The following is a 24,778-nucleotide window of genomic DNA, read 5'->3' as shown; positions in this document are numbered from 1 at the left end:
TACGGATAAAAGATTTAACCATCTTTTGTTTAAATATGAAGTTGCAAAGATGAGAAATACCCATCCTTTCAAAATCGGGTTTTTGGAACCGGATTACATGTTGAAAATTTCTTCCCATTTTCTTGAAGATGATCTTCCCAAAATCTTTTCATATTCATTTCCATCATCCGTGCATACCATTTCATCCATTCATTTCACCTTCATTCGTTTTCCCCATTTAAAGTCTACCTGCGGTTAGCCATCCAGAACCCGAAATTGGTCCAAAATGCACTCAAAAAACACTTGAAAATGAGTTTTAAAGGTCCAATTACAAGTGCAAACTTGTAGTTACCGATTACACATATGAAGTTGCACGTTTGTTCCCCGCAATTGCAAGTTAATGCTTTTGTTTTCCCCACGCATGTAATGCAACTTCCAAAACACGAAATTCACTTGTGAGCCCATTTTTGCATCAATTTCTCTCTTCCCTTGTCGGTCCGGTTTGCACACACGATCTACCAAATCAATGATTAAGGCATGGGCTTTATTTTGCAAGCAAACGCATGAGGTCATTAAACATGATGCTCAGTTTTCTGTTGCTTCATTGGTGCAAAGGTGTGATGATCTTCTAGCAAAGAAAAGCTAGAAGAGGAAAACCGACAGCTTATGGCAGCCATTCATAAAATCACAAAACCTGCTGCTGAAGGGAGTAACTCCATAGGTTCTTCTGGTTCCCAAGAATCGATTCGTGGAGTGGAAAGGGCTGCTCAAAAAGTACAAGCACTGGATTCCTGGATTGATCAACTTCATGATCAATGTGTACAAGTAATGAAAGACATTTTTCAGATAATGTCAAAGTTGGAGACTATTGAGGAGAAATTGGATCAGATTTCTAATACTTTCAAAAAGAACTTGGAAAGTGTTGAAGAAAATTTGACAATCTGGCGTACCATGCCCCAACAACAGTTGAGTGTTCTACAGGAGCACGCCATCATCTCTTCCAGGGTCATGTACTTAGAATTTGAAGAACTCCTGGAAAACAAGATCCTTGTTCTTAAATCCCTCATTGAGGAGATCGGTGATGCAAAGAGATTCTGGGGTGAAGTTTACCGAGATATTGTCTCACATTGTGAAAGGGCCTCTTGCAACATAGTAAGTCGGGATGGAGAGCTGATTCCAGAAGAAGAAGTTCTTGCTGATTTATAGATGAGGATTCATAATGAATGGAGGAGCGAACAATTCTCGGCAGCTTCGATTCAAGCATTGATGAAAACACCAAGGCTTTTTGCATGAAACCCAGTCTATCCTGGATAAAAACAATTCTGCGCTCCTCCGCTGTCAGGACACTATTGTGAAGACTATGGTTGTTGCCAAGAACACCCATGAACCGAATCCCGAGGAACCACAAGCGAGCATCCGGAAATTTCAAGTATTTGTGTCTTCACAAAATTCAACTTAAGTGTTTTTCAACACTTAGTTAAATATTCCTTTTTTGTAATCTTTAGTTGTAATTTAGTTTTGACAAGTTACATGTAAAAGTATTTTTTTGTAAAGTGCAAGTTACACATTACTTGCACTTTTGTAATTACATGTAAGTCAACTACAAGTTGTGTCCGATTAGGACTGTAGTTGGAATAAGTCTTAGTTAGTTGGAGTAACTCTTAGTTAGTTAATGAAGTCTCAGTTAGTTATTGAATGAGTCTTGGTGGTTGAGAGAATCTCTCAAGTTAGTTAGGATCCTCCCACCTTTTTCTCAAGGCTCCTCTTCTATAAATACTTGAGGGGTCTATTGAAATAGATATCTTTTGGAAAAGCAAGCAAAAACTTTGCCAAATTTACAGCAAGAAGTCTTTGAGCTTATGTATGTGGATTGAAAGTTTTTGATGAATAATAAAGAAGGATTACTCAAGTTTTGAGTCTTTGAGCTACATGTTTGAGTTTGAATCTTTTTATTTCTTCCATGTAAGGTGTTTCTAAAGGAGCTTAGTCTAATCTGATTTGAAGTCTTTGAGCTGCAAGTAGAGAAGATTAATTAAAATAGGAAAATCTCTAGAAGGAGCAGCAAGTCTTTGAGCTTGCGTATATTCTTGAGGAAAAATTATTGTTTGATAAGAAATAGTAGCAAGTCTTTGAACTTGCATTAGTTCTTGTCTTTGTGTTGAAAGAATAAATCATTCCAGTCTTTGAGCTGTTGTATTTTATTCGTTGTAAAATTTAGTATAGCAAAGGGTAGATAGGACTTCCAATAGTCAAATCTTTGAGCTTGATATTGCTGTCTTGTCTCGAAGGAAGTGACGGAAGTCTTTGAGCTTTCAGGAAACTTCATTAACTTTCTCTCGTTTTCATTTGAAGTTGTTACCATTATTATATATTTTCTTGCTATCACTTTTCTAAGGAGAGAAAAGGATATAGGCTTCCTTGAAGAAAGAATGAAGACTGCTGTACCATCCTGTTTTTATTTCAGTTTTAGTTAGATAGGGGGAGCCTTCCCTGAATTAGAAGAGTTTTTACCCGTGTGTTGTGGTTGAAACCACAATTTTGTATATTTCCTTAAGTGTACAAAATTTTCAACCAACAGGTTGGGGTCCCTAACATCAAGTTACAGCAGTCTCATACCCCTTATTTGCATTGGACTTGTTAAATCTTAATGACTGTCCTAAGGAAAGTGCAGTCATAGTTTAGGTACTTCTATCAAGACCAGTAAAGAATTATAAAAAGTGTTATTGTCTTTGTTTGTATGAGTCCATGGGAGATTGTTCTTGATGCATAGAGTCCCCATGCTCCATAACACTCTGATTTTGTACCCTTATTTGAGTTTAGTGGATCAAATTTGTTGACTGTCCTAAGAGTATTCACTGTTTCTGTCTTAGGAACAGTCATAGACAAAGAAGAAGTTTCATAACTAGACCTTGGAAACACATAAACATTCTCCCATTTAGCTTTGAGGTATTGTGTCAAATCACAAATGTCAAGTTTTTGTTGTTCTTGTAAGTGTTAAACCATGTTAAGACCCATTAGGTTGTTGAGAGACTAGAATGTTACTTCATCCTCACCATATCTCCTTATTGTGAAGAGTGTTTAAACAAGTTTTTCTTAACTTTCAAATCTTATTTGCCCTTACCTCTGCATCACTCGGGCTTTTTGTCAAGAATGCTTTAGTGTCTCCAACAATTCTCTTCAATCTTAGTTGTTGTTCTCTTTGCTCTCTTATCCGTAGGGACTGTCTATCTCTTTCCTCTAGTGATCCCTGACCGCTTGGAAATCGCTTCTCTTTTTTACTAGGTTGTAAGGGCATTAATTCCCAGAAGTGCATCTCCTATTGGTATCACGTTCCTCTTCCTCCCTTCGGTTCCTCTCTTCACACTTTTGTATTATCTGTTGTCTATGTTGATCTTGTTCGTTTTTTGCAAAAAGCTCTTGTAGGAGAATGAAATGGCGTGCAAAGTGTCGTGGTTATCAATGCAAAAGATGGTCAACTTCCTTGTTAATGGTTTAGTTGTTCTAGATGGCATCTTTAGGGATCTCTCTCTTGAGCACTTCTCTTTGAAAATGTTCTTGAATGGAAATGTTCCACAAGTTCTCCAGATCTCGTGTGAGCTCGTCTCCCCTTTATTCGTTGGCTTGTATAGGTTCATCCACAAGCTGTCCCAATATATCACCACTCGTTCCATCCTTTTGTGTTTTACTAGGGTTCTTAGAGGCAACAACACCAAATGTTTACTAACTTCTTTTACACGAATGATTATGGCAGAGTAAATAGTATGATAAATCAGAAACCAATAATAACTTACAGCAGCAATTCCATAAAGATTTGTTGATTCATTGCATTCACCAGATATTACAATATGATTCAGGAATCCTACATAAGATGGCCAGTGGTTGTTGAGAACTACCAACTGTCAGCAATCGTCAACTGTTTTACCATCGGGTACTAACTTTGCCAATCAACAAACTAATTACCTTAATGCTGACTACAGCTTCCTCTTCCAAATTATTGGCATTTGTTTGAAATTCTGGCAAATATGCTAGATTCAGTCTGCTCTTTTGATTTTGTCAGATACCAGGAGGTTGCCTCAGTTACACTTCAAAATGACTTAAACAACCATGCTAATCAATGGAGTTTGATTTGGTTTTGTTGAGGAGACAATTTCTTGAAGCATCTTACCAACAGTGAAAAATTGGCCAGCATCTAAAGTAAATAATTTTTATACTTCTGTGTACATTTCCAATGTTATGTCATGCTAAGTGGTTTCTATCTCTTCTTGCAGTTTAGTACCATTTGCTTATGTTACATTTGTTCATATTGTTTCATCTAATAGAGCTTGTAGAATCGTAGGATTTTCTTGGTACAAATAATAATCTTCTTTTCTTCTTACTTATTCTGTCTTTTTTAAGAATCTATTTGTTTGAACTCTCTTTTCTATCTCTCCTCTGCAATGGATAATATGAAGATAGGAAAGGGAGCAACAAAGAACTCTGTTTCGCTTGTTTCTGTGTTAGTGTGATTGCTAAGATGCTGGCTTTAACTTGCAAAATAGGTTTCATCATCAAAGGGTGCCATTTGTAATCCTTGTTTGTGGGACTGCTTGTGTTGGTAAATCTACTATTGCCACACAACTTGCTCAGCGCCTGAACCTGCCAAATGTTTTACAGGTTTGTTCTGCCTAGACTTTTATTTTTTATTTTATTATTGCCTATTTGGGATTTATTTATGTATCTATTTTCTTTTGTGATTTATTGTCCTAGATGTATTTCATTTCTCATGGGTTATCGAGGAGAGAAAAAAACATTAAGAGTCAAAAGGATGGTTTCTTGTAATTTTTTACCTTATATTTAATTACAGAAATCTAATTGCATTTTTATTTTTATTTTTTGTTTTGCAGACTGACATGGTCTATGAGCTACTTCGTACCTCAACAGAGTAAGTGCATTATCACCTTGGACTATGATGTTGCTTGCCTTATTGAAATTTCTCAGTAATATATTTTGCTTTTATTTTGGTAAGGCAGCATTTGCTTATAAAAGAATTTCTGGGATATATCAGGTGGATGAAAAGATAATGGAAATTGTAATACGAGTCTGGTCAATTTTATTCAATGGTTCTTTGATTTCATCATTGCTTCTGTTAGCAATTTAGAAATTCATTATCCTTGCATCTTTCTTTGGATATGATGAAATGGACCCTGAGGGTTTTTGAATGATAATAAACATATTAACCTAGGCAGTAACGTTTGAAATGTAAATCAATGTTTTCAACATTGAAGGATCTAGGTAGCCTTTGAGACTAAGAGCTTAGGGTTACATGATATGCTATTTATATTAGACTTACAAATTCAAAGATGAAAGCATGTTAGAATTTGGTTATTACATTTAGAAAAGAAATATGCACGTGAATGGTTTACAAGTGATCAATATTTCAAGCATATTATTTAGATACAACTTATTTAGGCAACTCTATAGGATTATCTGTAAACATATAGCCAGTCAGGAATATTGGGAGATGCCTTTCAGGAACTCTATGTTTACATCAATATGATCAGATGATCTGTAAAAGCATCCATTTTTGTACTTCAGGGCATGTTTGAAGAGATTTTGGAATGGGGGACAGGCTCTTGGACACTGGAGTGTGCATCAGATAGTTTGCAACATTGATGTGCAGGCTATGGCAGAAGATGGAAGATCCAAAGGTAAAACTGAGTAATTTTAACTATGTAGTGAAATTGCCAGGGAAAAAACGAAATCACTCTTCTACAGAAAGTGTTTTTGCTCTTAAAAAATAGGTGATGCAGAAATGCAATCTTCTACCTTCAATTTCAAAACTTAATAAACACCAAAACAAAAACAGAGACTCTCTGTTTTCAATTCAACACAAATTTTGCAGTTTAGAAAACAACTTTAGTCCAATCAAATACGTTCATGAATTCTGCAATCATATTATAAACATTCATGGCCTTTCAATGGCCTCTCTCCTTTTTAATTCTTCAAACGTATCATATACATATTATACAGATTTCGAACTCTACCAGTTCCAATCTGCACTTACCCTCACATAAGATTCAATTTATGTCTTGTTGGTAAACAGATTTGTCACTGTGAAAATAGTATGATTTGCCCAATGGAAAAAGTGACAAACTCTTTACAACAGTTGGATAGACCAATCACAAACCGCGAGCTTCCTCTGTGTTTGAGAGGGGAGCTCCCTCATACGATGGGGGATTTTGAGGATTTTTGATTTACTTCAACTAAAAAAGGATTGAAAATGCTTTAAAACATTAAAAGTGTAATTTTAAACCCTAGGTATATTAATCAGATTTATATAATTGATTGTGCCCTAGGTTGTAATCAGATTTGCAGTATTTTATTAAATCAACTTAGATTAATTATGCCCTAGATTGTAATCAGATTTGCAGTATTTAATAAGCCAACATAAATCATAAATAAAACAGTAGACAAACAAGCATACCCTGGGAAAACCTCCAAGGAGGAAAAACCTAGTATGAAAGACCCACAGGTCAGATTATATATTCTCCTCTAAATATAAGTACAATACTTAGCTTGAATCTGATCTTCACATATCAGAACGGTCCCTTGTATGCTTCAAAGCCTTGCATAAAAACCACTATGTCCTCTTGGACAATTTCACACCAATCTGAAATACAATTTTGCACCAATCTGAAATAGTTCGCACTCTTCCTTGAATTCGCACAACAGAGCTAAATCGCCTTTTTATGTGAACTTAATGATTGTATATTGACTTACAAATTGTCAATTATTTATATGCATCTTTTGCACTTTGAAATGTAAGTCGGCCTCCTTGGTTTTGGCGCCAATAATTAAATGGCATGTATTTTGGCATAGCGTGGCAATGTGAAAGGGTCACGTTACCCTAAGATAGGACCCGGTCCTAAAGGGGGGGTTCGGATGTTGCCTTAAGGCAATCCGAACCCCTATAAGCCTAGTTACAATCAACACTCCCTCTTAACTAGGGAGGAGGAGAATACATAATCTGAACCTTTAAGTTCCATCTAGCACACAAGCATAGAATGGATCTAGCACACAAGCATAGAGGGGGGTTCGGATGTTGCCTTAAGGCAATCCGAACCCCTATAAGCCTAGTTACAATCAACACTCCCTCTTAACTAGGGAGGAGGAGAATACATAATCTGAACCTTTAAGTTCCATCTAGCACACAAGCATAGAATGGATCTAGCACACAAGCATAGAATTACATCTTCCACCTAGCACACAAGCATAGGATGGTTCTAGCACACAAGCATAGAAAGTGTAATACACTAGTGGGTCTTTACATTATTACAATTATCCATCTAGCACACAAGCATAGATTGGATGTAGTTCATTCTTGCACACAAGCAAAGAATGATTCAAAGTGATACCAATAGTCACTGAGATTGAAGGTCCCTCTTAATCCGGGTTCCGTTTTCCATGACACCAAGTCTATCTCTGAAGTACTCGAACTTCACTTTGGATAAAGGTTTGGTGAGGATGTCAGCAATCTGTTCATCTGTGCTAATGTACTTTAGATGAATGGCGCCTCTCTGCACCATAACCCGAATGTAATGATAGTGAGTTTCCACATGTTTGGACCGATCATGAAATACAGGATTTACTGACATCTTTATATAGCTTTGATTGTCACAATGAATGGTGGTAGGATCATTGACTTGACCAAATAATCCAACAAGGAGCTTACGAAGCCACACTGCTTCTCTGGATGCAACAGATGCGGCAATGTACTCAGCTTCTGCAGTGCTTAATGCTACCGAAGATTGCTTTCTGCATGCCCAAGAGATCACTGCGGAGCCCAAGTTGAAGCAGATGCCTGAAGTGCTTTTCCTGTCCTTGACACTTCCTGCCCAATCTGAATCTGAGGAGCCTTTCAAGAGGATTGGGGTATTAAGTGAATACTTCAGCCCATAACCAATCGTGCCACGTAGGTATCTTAGAATGTGCTTGGCAGCAACCAGGTGAACATGTTTAGGTGAGCTCATGAACTAACTGAGAGCATTCATAGCATAACAGATATCTGGCCTAGTATTGACTAGGTACATCAGGGAGCCAATCAACTGCCTGTAGTCAGAAGGATCTGCAAAATCCGAGTTAGCTGCAGAAACACTTAACTTCTTTAAGTTAGATTCCATAGGAGTACGCATAGGTTTACAGTCTATCATTCTAAATCTTTTCAAAATATCAATAGTGTATTTTCCCTTACTTAGAAAGATTTCATTAGCTCTTTGCCATACTTCTAACCCTAGGAAGTAGTGCATTAGACCTAAATCCTTCATTTCAAATTCTGACGCTAATTCCTTTTTACATCTTATGATTAATTTATTTTCACCCGTGAGAAATAAATCATCTACATACAAAACTAAAATAAGCATCTCATCATTATAAATTTTCAAGTAAATGTTAGCATCAACATCATTCTTGGAAAACCCTAAACTTAGTAAGTACTTATCAATTCTTTCATACCAAGCGCAAGGAGCTTGTTTGAGCCCATATAAAGCTTTCTTCAACCTGCAAACATGAGAATCTCTTTTATGGATTACATAACCTTCTTGTTGCCCAATATAGACTTCCTCCTCAATGACACCATTAAGGAAGGTTGTCTTAACGTCCATTTGATGCAGCTCCCAACCTTTGGCTGCAACAATAGCTATTATAGACCTAATAGAGGTATATCTAGTATCAGGGGCAAAGGTTTCTTCATAATCTATTCCTTCCTTTTGAGAAAAACCACGAGCTACAAACCTAGCTTTATATTTTTCAATACTACCATCAGCATTATGTTTAATTTTAAACAACCTTTTAGAGGAAACGACAGACTTACCTTTGGGTCTGGGTACATTGTCCCAGACATCATTCTTGATGATAGACCCATACTCTTCATCCATGGCTAATTTCCAAGCATGATGGGACATAGCTTCTCCGATATTGTGGGGTTCAGACTCAATTATATTGCACATCACAAAAATGTAGTTGGCGTGATTTTGGACACTCTTGCTATTTTTGAAGGTTCCTCTGGGAGCAACAAACCCTTCAGCATCTTGAATTGTATTTCTAACCCAAAGTGGTCTCTTCTTGCAGACCACAATATCCTGAGGTATATCGGTAGATTGCATGGGTTCTGATGAGTCATTCTGAACTTCCTGATCTGGAAGATGAGTAGACTCCTCTTGTAACTCAGGGTTAGCATCAACAATTGAATCTTGTTTTTCCATTACCATATCATCATTGTTGATTAATGAACCTTTAGATCTTTTGAAAGCAATATCTTCTTCAAAAGTTACATCTCTACTTACCTCAACATACCTTTGACCTGAAATGTAGATCCTAAAGGCTTTGGAAGATTCGCTGTATCCTACTAGGATGCCTTTCTTTCCAGATGGATCCATCTTGGTTCGTTTTTCTTTAGGCACATGAACATACACAGGGCTTCCGAATATCCTTAGGTGACTGATGTTTGGTTTGATTCCTGAAAAGGCTTCTTCAGGTGTCACATCCTTTAGGACTCGATGAGGACATCTATTCTGAATATAAACTGTGGTTTTGGATGCTTCTGCCCATAGAAAAGGTTGCAAGTCCTGATCATGTATCATGGCTCTTGCAACTTCAACAATGGTCCTGTTCTTTCTTTCAGCAACTCCATTTTGCTGAGGGTTGTAGGGAACACAGAACTCTGTCTTAATTCCTGCTTTAACACAAAAGTCATAGAAGCTACCTGAGGTGTATTGACCTCCATTGTCAGACCTCAAACATTTAATTCGATTTCCTGTAGTATTTTCAACTAAGGCTTTGAATTCTTTAAATCTGTTTAGGACTTCTTCAGACTCTTTAGTTTTAAGAAAATAGATCCATGTTTTCCTAGAGAAATCATCTATGAAGATAACATAATATAGGAAACCGCTAGGAGATGCTACTAACATAGGACCACATAAATCTGAATGAATAAGCTCTAACTTTTCTTTAGCCCTACTATCACTTTTATGAAAGGGATTCTTTACATTCTTACCCATTGCACAACCTTTACAAGCATCATCATGGGATAAACTGAGATTAGGCATGCCTTTGACCATTTTACCGAGAGTGGGAAGAGCTTGAAAGTGGAGATGACCCAATCTTCTATGCCATAGCTCACATGATTCAGGGGTCTCTGTAATGTCCCCACCTTTTTAGCATCTCATTGGAGTTCTTAGCCTTTACATTCTCCGAAGGCTAAGTGGAGAAATAAGGAGAAATTGATTAAATTAATTTCTTATTAAGTCATTAAATAAAATAAAATTAAAAAAAGGTGACTTTATATTTAATTAATTTAATTAAAAGTGACTTAAGTGATTTATTTAAATATTTTAATGTTATTATAAAGTTATAAAGTAACTTTATAATAATAAAGTCACTTTAATATTATAATGTGTGAATATGTCTTTAATCCCACATTGGCCAAGAAAGTGTTCGAGCTCTCATAAGAAAGAATAAAAAGGGACTTAAGAGCTCATTTTATATCATCCATCTAAAGAATTGATATTTGTTTGTTATGAACTTGGGAGAAGAAGCCAAGGGTTTCTGATTCAGTCAGCCATTGGAGAGCGACAATTCTTCAGTGTTGCAACCATTTGAGGTGGTGAAATATCCACTAAATTTGGCATTTCAGGAGAGCTTCATTCTGGAGTTCTATTTGGGCTTTAAAAAGAAGGGAAGACATCTAGGGTATGCAGATTTTCGAATATATATTAATTGCAGACCTACAGTTTCATTTGGCAGCCATTAAAAATCAGAATTGAAGCAATCATTTCAAAATACAATTGCTGCTACAGTACCCGCGCTACAGTAAACGCTACAGTACCGCCGTATGGACTGCTACAGTGCCGCGTGAACAGTACCGCGTGAATAGTGCCGCCGTACAGATTGCTACAGTACCGCGTGAACAGTAATTTTTTCAAAAAAATTAAAATTTGTAGTTGGCAGATTTTTTTCAACTACTGGGACAGCAAAAATCAGGTTTTTATCTTACATTGTAATGAATTTGTTTTCCAGGCATATTGGCCATAAAACAGAACAAACATTCCCTTGATAGTTTCGTAAATTAATTCCAGCAGTAATATTATTGTTCCAGTATTATTTTAAGCATAGGAGTTTATTCCAGTATTGTTTCATTGCTCATTATTACCAAAAAAAAATACAAAAAAATCTATAAACATTCAAAAACCAAAACAAATTCAAATCTATTGCATTCAAAAGAAACAGTCAGCAGAGGAGAGCCAAGTTGGGTTCTTACATTGGTATCAGAGCTAAATCCTGCCATCCTGAGGGTTTAGCAATCACATGCAGCCGCTTGAGGTTGGCTCTCACAGATATTACACTCGCAGGCGAGCTTTGTTTGACAGGGAACAAGAATTTGACAGGCAGCCGGGCACCATGGGTGACAGGCAAGGGGGTAGCCCACCTAGAGGCGATAGGAACGAGGAGCAAGAAACAAGGGAATTTTTCAGAGTAATGGCTACAGGACAGCAGCAGATGGCTCAGGCCTTGCAGGCACTCACCACCATGATTGAGCGCATGAACCCACAAGACAGACAGAATCAGGAGCAAGGGGATAACAGGAGTGCAGTGGGGTCACCTAGAACTCATAGGACTCATTCCAGGATAGCAGACAGGCCTACACGTCCTACCTTCATTAGAGATGAGCCTGAGGTAGCACCTACAGGAGAACCAGGAGAGGAGATGTTCGCAGATATCCTCATGGCTGCGAATGACGAATGGGATTTATTAACTCCACAGGTACGAGAGAGGATGACATTCGAGAGGTTTGTAAATCAGAGGAGAGAGCATTACAGGTCACTCAGACAGGATAGGAGGCCTAGAGGTCAAAATAGTGAGCTGCATAGAGTTACAGGCAAGCTTACTATGCCTACATTTGATGGGAGTGGTAAGATGACAGCTCAAGCTTGGATTCATAAGCTTGACACATTTTTGGCACTGAGGCCAATGAGAGAGATTGAAGCTATCAAATACGCCACTTTGCATTTGGAGGGAGTAGCACATGATTGGTGGTACCATGGTATGGTAACACTTCAACATAATCAGGTGACAGAGTACTAGGACTTCGTGGATAGGTTGGTTGAAAGATTTGACAAAAAAGATCCAGAGGTTTACTTCCGGGACTTAGCACAACTGAAACAAACAGGCAACTTGGAGTATTTCATTGGTGAATTTCAGTGGTTGGCAGTCATGGTGCCAAACATTTCAGAGCGTAGATTGATAGTTCTTTTCATTGAGGGCCTATCCGAACCACTGAGAGGTTGGATAAAGGCATTTGATCCTATTTCTTTACAGGAAGCTATGAAAAAGGCAAGAAGTATGGAACATGCAGTCCCAACAAACAAATTTCAGTCCAAAGGAGCATCTTCTAGTAAGGATAACAAACCATTTTATAAAAAACCAGAGAGGACTGATTTTAAAAATGATTCTAAAGATAAAACTCCAGCACCTTTTGACAGGGAAACATTAAATGATTTGAGGAAGAAAAAATTATGTTTCTACTGTAAGGGACCCTATGATGCAAACCATGATTGTCCTCTTAGACCAAAGGGCAAAGCTAACAGAGTTATGTGGGCATACTATGAGGAATCAGAATCAGAGAATTCAGATCAGCAGTCTGATATAGAGGAAATAGATGGTGAAAAAGAGGAAGACAAGGCTGAAAACTTGTCTAAAATGGAGTCCAAGGATGGGGAAGGAGATGGGCAACTTAGGGAAGCTCGTCTCACTAGTATTAGGCAGGAAGGGTCATTCCGGATGAGAGGAGTGCTTGCTGGACAGCGAGTCATAACTTTGGTTGATACAGGTGCCACTCATAATTTTTTTGATGCTAGGATGGTGGAGAAGCATGGCATACAAACAGAGGAGTTTGGGGGAATTAGAGTGAGGGTAGCTGATGGCTATGTCCTCAAATGTGATCGTAAGATCACTGGACTCCCATTGAAAGTTAATAATTATGACTTTAAGGCAGATTTCTATGTTGTGCCTATGGGAGATACAGATATAGTCCTTGGGATGAGTTGGTTGCATGATATTGGGGAGTTCACTGTTAACCTCAAGGAGATGGAGATGAGGTTTAAAGTGAATGGGAAGACACATATTCTTAAGGCAATAAGGGACAGTGATCTCAGGATGGTTTCTTTCCGGAGGATGGCTAGATTGATTCGACATGATCAGGTAGAGTGGGCAGCAGAGTGCATGTTGATGCCATCACAGGAGGGACAACAGAAGATTGAATATCCTCCTGATATTCAGGAGCTTAGAGTTAAACACTCTAAGGTTTTCAGTGACATTCCACCAGGTAGACCACCAGACAGGGGTATTGAGCACATCATTGAGTTAGAGGAGGGGGCTAAACCCATCATGATTACACCTTACAGGCATCCGAAGAGGTTGAAGGATGAAATTGAGAAAACCGTAAAGGAGTTACTTGCTATGGGCCACATTAGACCAAGTAAGTCTCCTTTCGCTTCTTCAGTGGTCTTAGTGAAGAAGAAGGATGGGACATTGAGGATGTGCATTGATTACAGGGTGCTTAATAGGAAGACAATTAAAAACAGGTACCCCATTCCTAGGATCGATGAGTTGATAGATGAGCTTCATGGAGCTTGCTTCTTTTCAAAGATAGATTTGAGATCGGGTTATCACCAGATCAGAGTTAGAGAGCAAGACATTGAGAAGACAGCCTTTAGATGTCATTGTGGCCATTTTGAGTTTGTAATTATGCCATTTGGGCTAACTAATGCACCTGCTACTTTTCAGGCAACAATGAATCGGGTTTTCCATCCTCAGTTGAGGAAATTTGTACTTGTCTTCTTGGATGATATCTTGGTGTACAGTAGATCTTGGGAGGAGCACTTGGTTCACCTTGACACGGTGTTGGATATATTGGGCAGAGAGTCCTTGTATGGAAAGGAGTTGAAGTGTGATTTGGGCATGACAGAGTTGTTGTACTTGGGTCACATCATCAGTGCAGAGGGCGTACGCATGGATCCTGAAAAGATTCATGCCATTGTGGAGTGGCCTTCACCGGTGAACCTTACACAGTTGAGGGGCTTTTTGGGATTATGTGGTTTCTACAGGAGGTTTGTGGATGGATATTCTAGGCATGCAGCACCCTTGACAGATTTGATGAGAAAGGGAGCTTTCTTGTGGACTCCTGAGGCACAGGAGTGTTTTGAGAAATTTAAGGAGTTGATGACTTCTTGTCCAGTGTTAGCATTACCAGATTTCAGCAAACCTTTTGAGCTACACTGTGATGCTTCCGGGGAGGGCATTGGAGCGGTGCTTATGCAGGAGAAGCACCCTATTGCTTACGAGAGCAGGAAATTGAGAGGGCCAAAGCGGAGCTTCAGCATATATGATAAGGAGATGTTAGCTATTATGCATGCTTTGGCTAAATTCAGGCAATATTTGGTAGGTAGCAAATTTTGTATCAAAACCGACCATAATAGCGTAAAATACTTTTTGGGGCAGCGAGATCTCAATGATAGGCAGCAGAAGTGGGTGAGCAAGTTGCAGTCCTATGACTTTGACATTACATATTTTAAGGGGACACAGAATGTAGTTGCTGATGCCTTATCACGTAGGCCCCATTTGAGCCTATTGACAAACATATCAGAGGATTGGAGACACTTGATCCTTGCAGAGTACGCAAAGGATACTTGGGCAGTTGGATTCATAGATGGGAATATTCAGGACAGCAGATACACCCTTGTGAATGAGCTCATCATTTACAAAGGGTGAATATTTTTGGTTCCAGGATCAGCAGTGAGGAGGATGGTTCTGAAATCTTTTCATGATTCACCTATGGCAGGACATCCTGGTTACTACAAGACATACCGGCAGATTAGAGAGCGCTTCACATGGAAAGGGCTCAAAGCAGAGGTACTTCAGTATGTTAGGGAGTGTCCCACCTGCCAGCAGAATAAGCAAGAACACTCCTATCCAGCCGGTTTACTTCAGCCACTTCCGATTCCTGATAGGAAGTGGGAGTGTTTGTCTATGGACTTCATCACAGGACTGCCTAGAGCCCAAGGCAGGGACTGCATATATGTGGTTGTGGATCGCCTTACGAAGTTTGCACACTTCTTTCCGATCACTGCTACATACACTGCTACACAGGTGGCAGAGTTGTTCTTCAAGGAGATATTCTGATTACATGGCTTACCTCGGAGCATTGTGAGTGACAGGGACAGCAGGTTTATGAGTCACTTTTGGCAGGAGCTATTCAGGTTGTGTGCGACAGAGCTCACTCCGAGTACTAGCTACCACCCTCAGACAGATGGTCAGATGGAGATAGTGAACAAATGGGTGGAGGGATATCTCAGAAATTATATAGCAGGGCAACAGAAGGCATGGGTAAAGTGGATTTATCTCTGTGAGTATTGCTACAATACCACTTATCACATGTCTATTCAGATGTCACCCTTTATGGCCCTGTATGGGTATGAGGCACCCAATTTTATGGATCTGCTTTTGAGTGACAGTAGAGTGCCCAGTGCACGTGATTTGTTACAGGAGAGTCAAGACATTGTTAAGACCCTCAAGGATAATATAACTAAGGCACAGAATCAGCAGAAGCAGTATGCAGATCAGAAGAGGACTGAGCGGACTTTTGAGGTTGGAGATATGGTGTATCTTATGTTGCAGCCTTACCGTCAATCCACTCTCAAGAAGAGTGGTGCCGAGAAACTTAAGCCACGATACTATGGTCCATTTAGGATTATCAGGAAAGTGGGAGAGGTGGCTTATGAGTTAGATTTACCGGCGGAGAGCAAGGTGCACAACGTTTTTCATGTGTCACGCCTCAAGAAGGCGCTAGGACATCATATTGTGCCTTCTACAGTACTACCACCCCTGGATGATGAGGGAAAACTTGTTTTGATATCGGAGGCTATCATTGATTTTAGAGAAAGGAACTTGAGGAGACGTAACATCCGGGAATATTTGGTGAAGTGGAAGGATTTGCCAGTAGAGGATGCTACTTGGGAGAATGAGGAGATTTTGCAGCATCCGGAGTTGAAGTTGCTTGAGGACAAGTAATTTCAGGAAGGGCGGACTGTAATGTCCCCACCTTTTTAGCATCTCATTGGAGTTCTTAGCCTTTACATTCTCCGAAGGCTAAGTGGAGAAATAAGGAGAAATTGATTAAATTAATTTCTTATTAAGTCATTAAATAAAATAAAATTAAAAAAAGGTGACTTTATATTTAATTAATTTAATTAAAAGTGGCTTAAGTGATTTATTTAAATATTTTAATGTTATTATAAAGTTATAAAGTAACTTTATAATAATAAAGTCACTTTAATATTATAATGTGTGAATATGTCTTTAATCCCACATTGGCCAAGAAAGTGTTCGAGGGACTTAAGAGCTCATTTTATATCATCCATCCAGAGAATTGATATTTGTTTGTTATGAACTTGGGAGAAGAAGCCAAGGGTTTCTGATTCAGTCAGCCATTGGAGAGCGACAATTCTTCAGTGTTGCAACCATTTGAGGTGGTGAAATATCCACTAAATTTGGCATTTCAGGAGAGCTTCATTCTGGAGTTCTATTTGGGCTTTAAAAAGAAGGGAAGACATCTAGGGTATGCAGATTTTCGAATATATATTAATTGCAGACCTACAGTTTCATTTGGCAGCCATTAAAAATCAGAATTGAAGCAATCATTTCAAAATACAATTGCTGCTACAGTAAACGCTACAGTACCGCCGTACGGACTGCTACAGTGCCGCGTGAACAGTACCGCGTGAATAGTATTTTTTCAAAAAAATTAAAATTTGCAGTTGGCAGATTTTTTTCAACTACTGGGACAGCAAAAATCAGGTTTTTAGCTTACATTGTAATGAATTTGTTTTCCAGGCATATTGGCCATAAAACAGAACAAACATTCCCTTGATAGTTTCGTAAATTAATTCCAGCAGTAATATTATTGTTCCAGTATTATTTTAAGCATAGGAGTTTATTCCAGTATTGTTTCATTGCTCATTATTACCAAAAAAAAATACAAAAAAATCTATAAACATTCAAAAACCAAAACAAATTCAAATCTATTGCATTCAAAAGAAACAGTCAGCAGAGGAGAGCCAAGTTGGGTTGTTACATTCTCATGAATGAGAGCTTGAATTGGATTAGCTGCAAGCTTATATAAACTATCACATCTATTTCCAATAATACGAGCAGATTTGAAGTTAGATTTCTTAGACCAAGCGAGTACTTTCCCTTCAGAAAATGCTATTTGCAAACCCTTATCTTCTAAAGCCGAAATGGAAATAAGATTTCTTTTAATACCAGGTACAAATAGAATATCACAGAGTTGTAAGGAAATACCAGAATTTAGTTTTAAAGAGGTAGTGCCAGAACCTTTTACGGAGTATCGAGCATCATCACCGATTACTACATGAAGATTGGTGTCCTTTTCAATCAGATCTGAGAGATGCTCACGAAATCCTGAGATGTGTCTGGAGGCACCACTCTCAAGTATACACATATTGCTGTCCGTAGGAACATTGCTGGAAAGAGCAGAGATAAGAAGGTAGTCTTCACTTTGTTCGGCAACTTCATTTAAGTTAGCTTCCCTTTCCTTTGGGTTATTTTGACAATCTCTGGCATAGTGACCATACTTATCACATCTGAAGCGACGAATGTGAGAGGAATCTCTTGACTTTTTCCTTGGATCATAGGAGGAGGAACTAAAATCTTTGCTTCTCTTTCTTCCAATGACCACCTTTCCTAGATTTAGATAAGAGAACATGATTATCTTTGAGAGAGTTATTGAGTTTTCCTCTTACCTCAATTCGAGATTCCTCTTCGATGCAATCAGATTGAAGACGCTCAAAGTTGGGACGATCGACTCTTCGACCAATGCTACGAATGAATGGTTCCCATTCATCTGGTAGACCATTTAATGCAATCATAACAAGGTCTTTATCTGAGATTTGGCAATCAAGAGTGCTTAGCTTGTCCTTTAGTTCATTGATCTTCATGAAGTAGGCAATGATTGAGTCTTCTTCTTTCATTTTCATGTGTAGAAGTTGCTGTCTTAGGGCAAGAGCCCTGCTGAGATTGTTGACTTCATAGATCCCTTCCAAGTGTTTGATCATTTCTTTGGCAGATGTAAACTTTGATATGATAGTGACAAGATGATTCTTGACGGACTCAATTATGATCCTTTTAGCCTTGAGGGAATCTTTCTTGAACAGTTTCAGCTCCTCAGCATCTTCTGGAGGAGACAACCTTTCTTCTTCTACAAATTTTAGTAGGTCATTTTCTTCAAGGATCAACAGAATACGAACTTTCCAAGCAGCAAAATCAATGGCTCCCTCAAGCCTATCTTCAGCCTTCAAACCTGACATCTTTAATCTGAACACAAACAACAGCTATATGCAACAATCGATCTGCTAAAATCAGAAGTTAATGACACCTATAGCTCTGATACCATGTAATTTTAAACCCTAGATATATTAATCAGATTTATATAATTGATTGTGCCCTAGGTTGCAATCAGATTTGCAGTATTTTATTAAATCAACTTAGATTAATTATGCCCTAGATTGTAATCAGATTTGCAGTATTTAATAAGCCAACATAAATCAGAAATAAAATAGTAGACAAACAAGCATAGCCTGGGAAAACCTCCAAAGAGGAAAAACCTAGCATGAAAGACCCACAGGTCAGATTATATATTCTCCTCTAAATATAAGTACAATACTTAGGTTGAATCTGATCTTCACATATCAGATCTGTCCCTTGTATGCTTCAAAGCCTTGCATAAAAACCACTATGTCCTCTTGGACAATTTCTGTCATGAGCCATAATTAGGTCATGTACAAGTGTATTGTATTATATCATAATAATAAATTATTGGAAATAATGAATGAATAATAACGATTAATAACGATTATTTAATCAAAATAATAATATGAAGGTTGTATTTAAAATAAATAACTATTAAAATTAATTGCCATAAGATTATTTTAAATGTTATGTGAATACTATTGTTTAAGTCAATTATTATTTTTAAATATTATTTATTTAAATATAACCTTTTGGTTACTCAAATCCTGCAACATAAGTCAGCTATTTAATTGAATGGTGATGATATCCAGTTGCTCTTACCTTAAATTAGAAAAAAAAGAATATTCGTTAAGGCTTTAAACAGGCTGTACTAGAGGGGGCCAGGAGCCCCGTGATAGTTACTTTCCATTCCCTAACATGCCTTCCTTACGAACAGGTCATCCTAGAGTTGGACAAGGAAACTCAGGGCGACTCCCCTCCTCTAACCATGCTTTCTCCTCATATATTTATCATCATAGAGGAACATTAAGGCAGACATAGTGGGGCCTTTGGCACGGCAAATCTAAGTTCCAGGTTTATTCCCCTTGGACATGCTTAGATACCCGCTTACCCTCTTACCTACTCTCCTCTTTCCCATATGCTATGATGGACTGGTTTAATGTTAATTCGGTTTGGTTACATTTGTTTATCCTTTGAATATTAGTTATTACTTCCCAATTATGTGTAACAGTGAATAGATTAATAAAAGGGTGGACCCTTTTTGCCTGTGTGCATTCTAACCATGAACTGCTTATGACATTATGCACTATTCTTTTGCTAGGCTAGTTGTAATCCTAATGCATAATGCTTGATCATTAATAGTTGTGAAGGATTTATTCAGTATTACCTAATTTATAATATACCTGGCATGTGTGTTTTGTTGCCGCTATAGTAGACAATTCTCTAGTAATTTGCACCGCACTTTAGAATGAATTCGATTGATTGAATTGGGTTGAATGGCAGTTATTCCCCCAATATATATGTTCCTCCCAGACTGGCATATGTATATTGTTTGCTGGGTAATGGTCCCAACTGTATTTCTCCTCCCATGAACTTCCGCTGGTCTCTGTCTTCCTCTATGATGCTATTCTCCTTTGCTTCCGTCCTCCCCTCCTAGCCTCCCCCTTCTTCCAGCATGGACGCCTACATATAGCCTGCTTCGGACGGGTCGCACTCTTCTGCTAGTGCGACGTGTTTAGTGCGGATGCGCTCCATGCTGCTTCACGCACTCGCAGGGAAGGGTCACGGCAATATTTCGGATGCTATGTTTATTTTATTGAATGTTTATTATGAATGGTTAATTATTTTTAATTGCCAACCTTATGGTGTGAGCTTAATTAAGTTAATTTTTAGATGTTATTTAGTATCCTTAATAATTCAAATATTATTTACTTTTATTATTTATTAAATATTCAAACCTTTATTTTAATAGTTATTTATTAAAATAAATAACTATTAAAATTAATTGCCATAAGATTATTTTAAATGTTATGTGAATACTATTATTTAAGTCAATTATCATTTTTAAATATTATTTATTTAAATATAACCTTCATATTATTATTTTGATTAAATAATCGTTATTAATCGTTATTATTCATTCATTATTTCCAATAATTTATTATTATGATATAATACAATACACTGGTACATGACCTAATTATGGCTCATGACAATTTCGCACCAATGTGAAATACAATTTTCCACCAATTTGAAATAGTTCGCACTCTTCCTTGAATTCGCACAGCAGAGCTAAATCGCCTTTTTATGTGAACTTAATGATTGTATATTGACTTACAAATTGTCATTTATTTATATGCATCTTTTGCACTTTGAAATGTAAGTCGGCCTCCTTGGTTTTGGTGCCAATAATTAAATGCAATGTATTTTGGCATAGCGTGGCAATGTGAAAGGGTCACATTACCCTAGGATAGGACCCGGTCCTAAAGGGGGGGTTCAGATGTTGCCTTAAAGCAATCCGAACCCCTATAAGCCTAGTTACAATCAACAAAAAGAAACTCTTCACAACAAATGTACAAGTGTTATTGAGGTTTCACGAATAGGGTATGACTTTACTCACTTCACCATTAAAGATCAAAGACTACGCATAAGACACTTGATGATGAAATATGATTTAGATCTAACACATGCACTTCAAAGATATCGAAGAAGGATATGCTCTAGTAAAACTATTCAATCTTGACCATTGCCATTCATGAAATTGGGATTAAATACCACAAAGATGTCATCAACATTATTATATGACAAGTTAACAACAAAGAGCACTTAACACCATGAAACACCTCCAAAAATGTTTTGCATTCATTTTGCAGAGTTGTACAACTCAAAATTCTTGTTCTCCCAAAAACTCATAAAAGCCAGAAGTCCTTTACAATGCCATGAAATTGTTAGAATATGTTATATTCTTATTATTAATGGTCAATTATGTAAATATATAGTAATATTAGTTTCTTTCTATTTTTATGATTGTTTCTTATTTAGAAACATCGTCTTTGTAACTCTATAATATCTTTTCGATCTTTGTAAATAATCATTTAAGTTTTTTACCAATTACTTCTTCGTAATATGGTATTAGAGCCATAACACAAAAAAATCGTCAGAAAGTTTTTCAAAAATTTTGGAAGGAATTTTTAAAAAGTTTCTTTTGTATTTCGAATTTTTCTGGTCGTATATTTTTTCAAATCATGGCCTAGTCTGCTTGAAAATCGCATTCAAGGGTTTTAGACTTCACAGGGTCTTTTTTGGAAGGCGCAAGTCTATAATGCACGATTTTTCACGTGGCTTTTTGACTTCTTTTCATGCCCTGTTTGTCGTTTTTCCTACACGATTGTCTCTTCTTGTGCATTGTCTCTTGCCTGCGTGATTCTTTTTTGCGTTTTTTCACGCAACTGTGTTATTGTGTTTTATGCGGCTCGTGGTTATCTGCTCACACGACCGCTATTTTGTTCTTTTGTGACCTCCGTTTACTTGCGCGACGCGATCTGCCCAGAATTTTTCACATTTTTTTGTGTCGCGATTTGCGATTTTTCATGAATTTTTTTAAACCCGTGACTGTAGATTTTGTTGCTTCGGCCTCTATGTTTGTCGAATTCTTTTATGTGCTTCCTGGGTCTTCTTCCAGTGACAGCTAGGGTTTTCCAACCCTCATAATTCCTCTTCATCAAATCTATGGATTTTTCACAGCTTCTGCACAAGTTTTCCATGACCTAGGTTTTTGCAAAAAAAAATCCTCAGGTTTTTGTTGGAATTGTTTTTTGACAGCAAATTCCTTGTGGGTTTTTCCCATATTTTTTTGGGTCTCTGTTGGAATTTTCTAGATCTGCAAACATCTGTACCTCGGGTTACGTGCCACTTGTAATTCATCTTTTTCGAAGTCTGTACTTGATTCTGCCTTTGTTTTGGTTTCACGGCTTTAAAAATTTGTTTTTTCATGCATTGGGAAGCCTGCAAGATGGCGTCATTAACCAACTTAATGTTGGAAGGCAGTCAGAGATTCAATGACAAGAATTATAACACCTGGAAGTAGTGCATGATGACAATCTTCGAATATCGCCGCCTTGATGATCTTGTTTTTGGAAAAGTGTCTTGTCCTACTACAACTGGACAAGGCTAGGACAAGTTTGATGAGTAGAATCGGGAAGCCTTCATGCTCGTCAAGCTCTCCGTCACGGATGACCAATTGCCTCAGATTCCCTCTAGCAATTCAGCATCAGAGATCTGGAAGCACTTGAAGGAATTGCATGAGACGTTTGACAAGAGCCGAGCGTTTTTTTTGAAGAACCGGTTTTTCTCCATCATGATGGATGAATGTATGTCCTTACAGGAGAATCGCACAAAGATTAAGGACATACGAAAGATCAACTTGAAGCTATTGGTCGAAAAATGGAGGAAGAGGATATGGTAGTAATAACCCTGAAGAGTATGCCTAAATCCTATGAGCACTTTATAGAAACTCTCAGCATTACTTCAACGAATGTTGATCTGAAATTTTTATAGTTGTGCACCAATCTTCTACACCAGGATTGTTGGAAACAATAGTTTGGTAGCATTGCCATTTCGTCCTCCTCAGAGCAAGCTTTTGCAGCCAAATCCTTTCACAAGGATAAGGGCAAATCTCAGTCATCTCAGTAGAAGGGCTCCAGTCAATCTTAGGATGCTTCAAAGGAGAAGAAGGTTCAATGCAACTTCTTTCATAAATATGGCCATATGATCAAGGATTATTGCAATCAAATAGCTTCCGAACAACGGAAGTAGGGAGGGTCTCAGCCTAAAGCCAATGTCGCTGAGCACATAGAGTAGAAAGAGTCTGCCCTTTACGCCTTCATGGCTAAAAGACGTGCAAACCATGTGATGTTTTATGCCTGGTATGTAGATTCTAGTGCATCTCGGCATTTCACTCACAAGCGTGATTGGTTTATAGGATTCTCTCCCTATACCGATTCAGTCATTTTTGGAGGAGGTGAAGAGTATACCGTTGTCGGAAACGGCAATGTTTAGATATAGTCTGGTGGGAGGAATCTTATATTCCTCAATGTATACTATGTTCTTGGTATGGAACTAAACGTACTCTCTGTGAGTCAGATCATGTGGCATTCTCCTCAGCTTGATGCGATCTTCAGTTCCCACAAGTGTTCGATTGTTGATCGTGCGACACGTACTACTGTAGCTATTGGCATTGAGGATCATGGTCTATACAAACTTGTGGATATGGGTGATTCTCTTGAGCATGCTTTTGTAGCTAAATCCTCCTCTATCACCAGTCTATGGCATCAACGATATGGTCACCTGGACATTCACTACCTTGCTGAGCTTGTTCAGGAAGATTTAGTACATGGCCTACCTGAAATTCAAACTCAGAATCAACAAGTTTGTGAAGCTTGTCAGGCTGGGAAGCAACCAAGGACATCGTTCAAGGATGGTGACTCATGGCGAGCCTCTAAGGTACTACAGTTTGTCCATGCTGATGTATGTGGTCCAATGAATACACCTTTTGTTGCTGGGTGCAGTTATTTCTTGCTTTTTGTTGATGATTTCAGTCATAAAATGTGGGTGTACTTTCTTAGTCAGAAATCAGATGTGTTTCCTGTATTTTAGTGTAATGTCCCGACTTCGCAAATCTAATAAAACATGTAAACAATGAATTTTAATGATTGATTAATTCATCTAGGGCGTAATTAGTCAAAATTCATTTAAGTTCATTTGTTATCAATAAGTCAATTCCATATTTAATTCCTAGTGGGATCAAGAGGATAAGCTACCTTAGGATGCCCGTAGCGCTTATCAGGCCCAAGGGCGGTACACTCCCCCTTGGCCCTATTGCCAGAAGCCCTTTGTCAACTGCAGTGGGTGGCCTACCTGACAGAGGCCTAGTTCCTGCTATCCTTGTTGCCTAATTCCTCGTTTATCTCACTGGGTTTGGATATGTAATTGCTTTATTTATTATCTTGGTAGTGATCATTCCTCTAGTCTTTAATTGCATAATGTGGTTCATCCTTAAATAGTAGTTGTATATTATTTATTAATTTATTCAATATGTGTAGTTGTATTCATATGGTATACCCATACATACATATATATATATATATATGGGTTGTTCATTATCTAATTTCTATATCAACAATGTATTTTAACCATTTTAAATATAATTATTTTGAATTAATAGCTACACAAATTTATGCATCTACGAAATAAACCCTTATCTATTTACAAACATGTAACTCCATTGATGTATGAAAATATTATTGTAGATCTAAATTACTTACCTGCGTCTCCTGCCTTTACTTCTATCCCTGTTCGTTTCGTCCTCTTTTCCTAGTCGCCCGCCGCGCATTAAGCTTAAATACCCACGGGAGGGTCGCGTGGACCCAACCATGGGTCGCGA

At 37.9% G+C, this 24,778-nt stretch overlaps 1 protein-coding gene across 3 annotated transcripts in view; it reads left to right on the top strand.

Moving 5' to 3' along the window:
- LOC131045309 (uncharacterized) overlaps positions 1-24,778 on the top strand; it is a 366,281-nt gene that overhangs the window by 62,403 nt on the left and 279,100 nt on the right. For all 3 annotated transcript variants that reach the window (XM_057978877.2, XM_057978878.2, XM_059217093.1), the window contains exons 6-7: positions 4,518-4,632; positions 4,863-4,900. In XM_057978877.2, the coding sequence (XP_057834860.1) occupies positions 4,518-4,632; positions 4,863-4,900 (153 nt within the window). The remainder of the gene's footprint in view (positions 1-4,517; positions 4,633-4,862; positions 4,901-24,778) is intronic.

Source organism: Cryptomeria japonica, chromosome 3 (genome assembly GCF_030272615.1).
Source record: "Cryptomeria japonica chromosome 3, Sugi_1.0, whole genome shotgun sequence".
NCBI classification, from domain to species: domain Eukaryota; kingdom Viridiplantae; phylum Streptophyta; class Pinopsida; order Cupressales; family Cupressaceae; genus Cryptomeria; species Cryptomeria japonica.
The sequence above is the reverse complement of the archived record's forward strand: the minus strand, read 5'-3'. Positions and strand labels throughout refer to the sequence as shown.